Source organism: Chelonoidis abingdonii, unplaced genomic scaffold (genome assembly GCF_003597395.2).
Source record: "Chelonoidis abingdonii isolate Lonesome George unplaced genomic scaffold, CheloAbing_2.0 scaffold0138, whole genome shotgun sequence".
Taxonomy (NCBI): Eukaryota; Metazoa; Chordata; order Testudines; family Testudinidae; genus Chelonoidis; species Chelonoidis abingdonii.
The window spans coordinates 5,272-7,467 of NW_027424399.1; the positions used below are offsets into that span (position 1 = coordinate 5,272).

The 2,196-nt window shown below is 47.2% G+C and overlaps 1 protein-coding gene across 1 annotated transcript; it reads left to right on the forward strand.

Moving 5' to 3' along the window:
* Nucleotides 1–203: 203 nt before the first annotated feature.
* LOC116822160 (up-regulator of cell proliferation-like) lies at nucleotides 204–2,185 on the forward strand (the record flags this gene model as incomplete). Its single annotated transcript, XM_075061374.1, has 1 exon — nucleotides 204–2,185. A coding segment is annotated over exon 1 (1,938 nt), but the record flags the coding sequence as incomplete, so codon positions are not given.
* Between the last annotated feature and the right edge of the window lie 11 nt (nucleotides 2,186–2,196).

Below are 2,196 nucleotides of genomic sequence, written 5' to 3' on the forward strand. Positions count from 1 at the left end.
AAATCTGTGACAGTTGCACCAGATGAATGGTGCTTGGGTACTGCAGCTACACAACTCCTCTAAGTGGCTGTCACTTACAAGGAATGTGCAGGCCTCCATGATTTTTGTTCTGTAAGTTACATTACAGCCCTAATGCCAAAATAACAATTCTATCCGAGAGCTTCTTTAGTTTAACAAACTGTTCATGTTGTATCCCCTTTCTGCAGGGAGACAAAAAGCCCTTCAGTACATTGAGTCAAAGCTAAAAATGCAGAAATACAGAAGCAGGAAACTAAAGCTGAGAGATGTCCTGGAAATCACCCCAGAAAGTGTAAAGAACTGGACTCCCCAGACAACAGAAGATTTACCGTGGCATTTCCTGAGGAAGCTCATGGCTCTGAATGGGACGGCCAGAAGCACAAAGCTTGAGCACGGGGCACTTGGTGATCAAACTCTAATTATGGACAAAGAGGAGCTGGGTATTCATGAACATTTTTTTTCCCTCAGTGATACAGACACCAGTGATTCTCTGAACCCCCTCGATGTTCTCTGTGCCGTGCTGCTTTGCTCAGACAGTTTCCTACAGCAGGAGATCCTGTCCAAAATGTCCATGTGCCAGTTTGCCCTCCCTCTGCTGCTGCCTGCCATCAACACCTCCAAGGGCACCCTACTGCTGTGGGCCATGAGGGACATTGTAAGGAAGTGGAGGCCGCACTCCCTGGCAGAGAGCAGAGGGTTCAGAGAGGAGAGCCTGGTGCTCACGTCACTGCCAACCATTTCCTTTGTGCGGCTGGGGAGCTGCAGCTTCTCCAAGTCCAAACTCCTCAATGACATTCTCAGCCCCTCCCACCAGCACCACGATTTCTTTATCCATCAGGACATGGAGTCTGGGAATGTCCCTCGGGAAATCGCAGATGGGCTGGTCGAGATTTCCTGGTATTTCCCCGGGGGGAGGGAGAATTCAGATCTTTTCCCAGAACCCGTTGCAGTTACAAACCTGCGCGGAGACATTGAGTCACATTGGCTGCAGTTCAGCTTTGTAACAGTGATCTCCTCAGCAGTGTTCATAGTTACTGAGGGTATCAGTGAGAGACAATGCACATTGTTATCAACTCTGCAGGGATCAGACACTAAATACTACTTCATCTTTAATAATCAGGCTGCGACATCCAAGGAAACACTGAGATTCCTGAAAAAGTTGGTCCTGGCGCTGAAACTGAACAACTCCCATGTGCTGCAGAAAGGACGTGCCACAAATCAGGCAGCATATGTAAAAGCTGTACAGTCTGCAATAGCAGCTATAATGAAGTCTTCTCCCAAGAGAGTGAGTATAGAAGCCATGGCTAAGACAGCACGTCAATTAGGCATCCAGGTAGATGAGGATAATGAGAAATGCCAGCGTGCCAGTGAATGTGCAAAGGAAATCACCGTACACATAAAAGATGTGGCAAAGTACAAGAGGGAAAAGCTGAGACTCCAAGGGGAGACATGGAAAAATTTGGCTGAAGTGGAAAAAGAGCTGTGCCAAATGAGAAAGCAAGGAAACGTCCCTCTGGAGAAATACAAGTCTCAACTGAAAGAGAAATTAATAGAGTTACGTGTTCAGCAGAATAAACATGACCTGACTGATGGTTTGAGTAAATTTATTGCTGGACTAGGCCTGCTGCCTCCCGAGCAGAAACATTACTTCCTGAAATGGATGAAGTTTGACCTGGATCACATTGCTCGGGAGAATCTTTCTCAACTGCGGGATCAATATAAAGAGAAATGCAAAAACTCAAAAGATGACCCCCAAATGTTTGCAGAGTTAGACAAATTAATCTCTGCCAGTTCCTTAGGGGTAGAGCATTTCATGCGTGAGTTGGGGCAGTTCTATGAGGCTGAGCACACAATGGTGAAGGAAGGTAAAAGGGAAGAAAGCCAAAGACAATTCATCCATCTCCCAAGCATAGCAGCTGACCTGATGCTGGAAGGGTTTCCCATGGAGCTGATCGATGGAGATGTGTCCAACATCCCACTGCAGTGGGTAACAGATGTTCTGACCCATCTTCATGCCAAGCTGGAGGGAAGATCCAGAATGCTGGTTCTAACGGTGCTGGGAGTGCAAAGCACTGGCAAATCCACCCTCCTCAACACCATGTTCGGCCTGCAGTTTGCAGTGAGCAGTGGCCGATGTACGCGAGGAGCCTTCATGTTACTCATTAAAGTGTCAAAGAA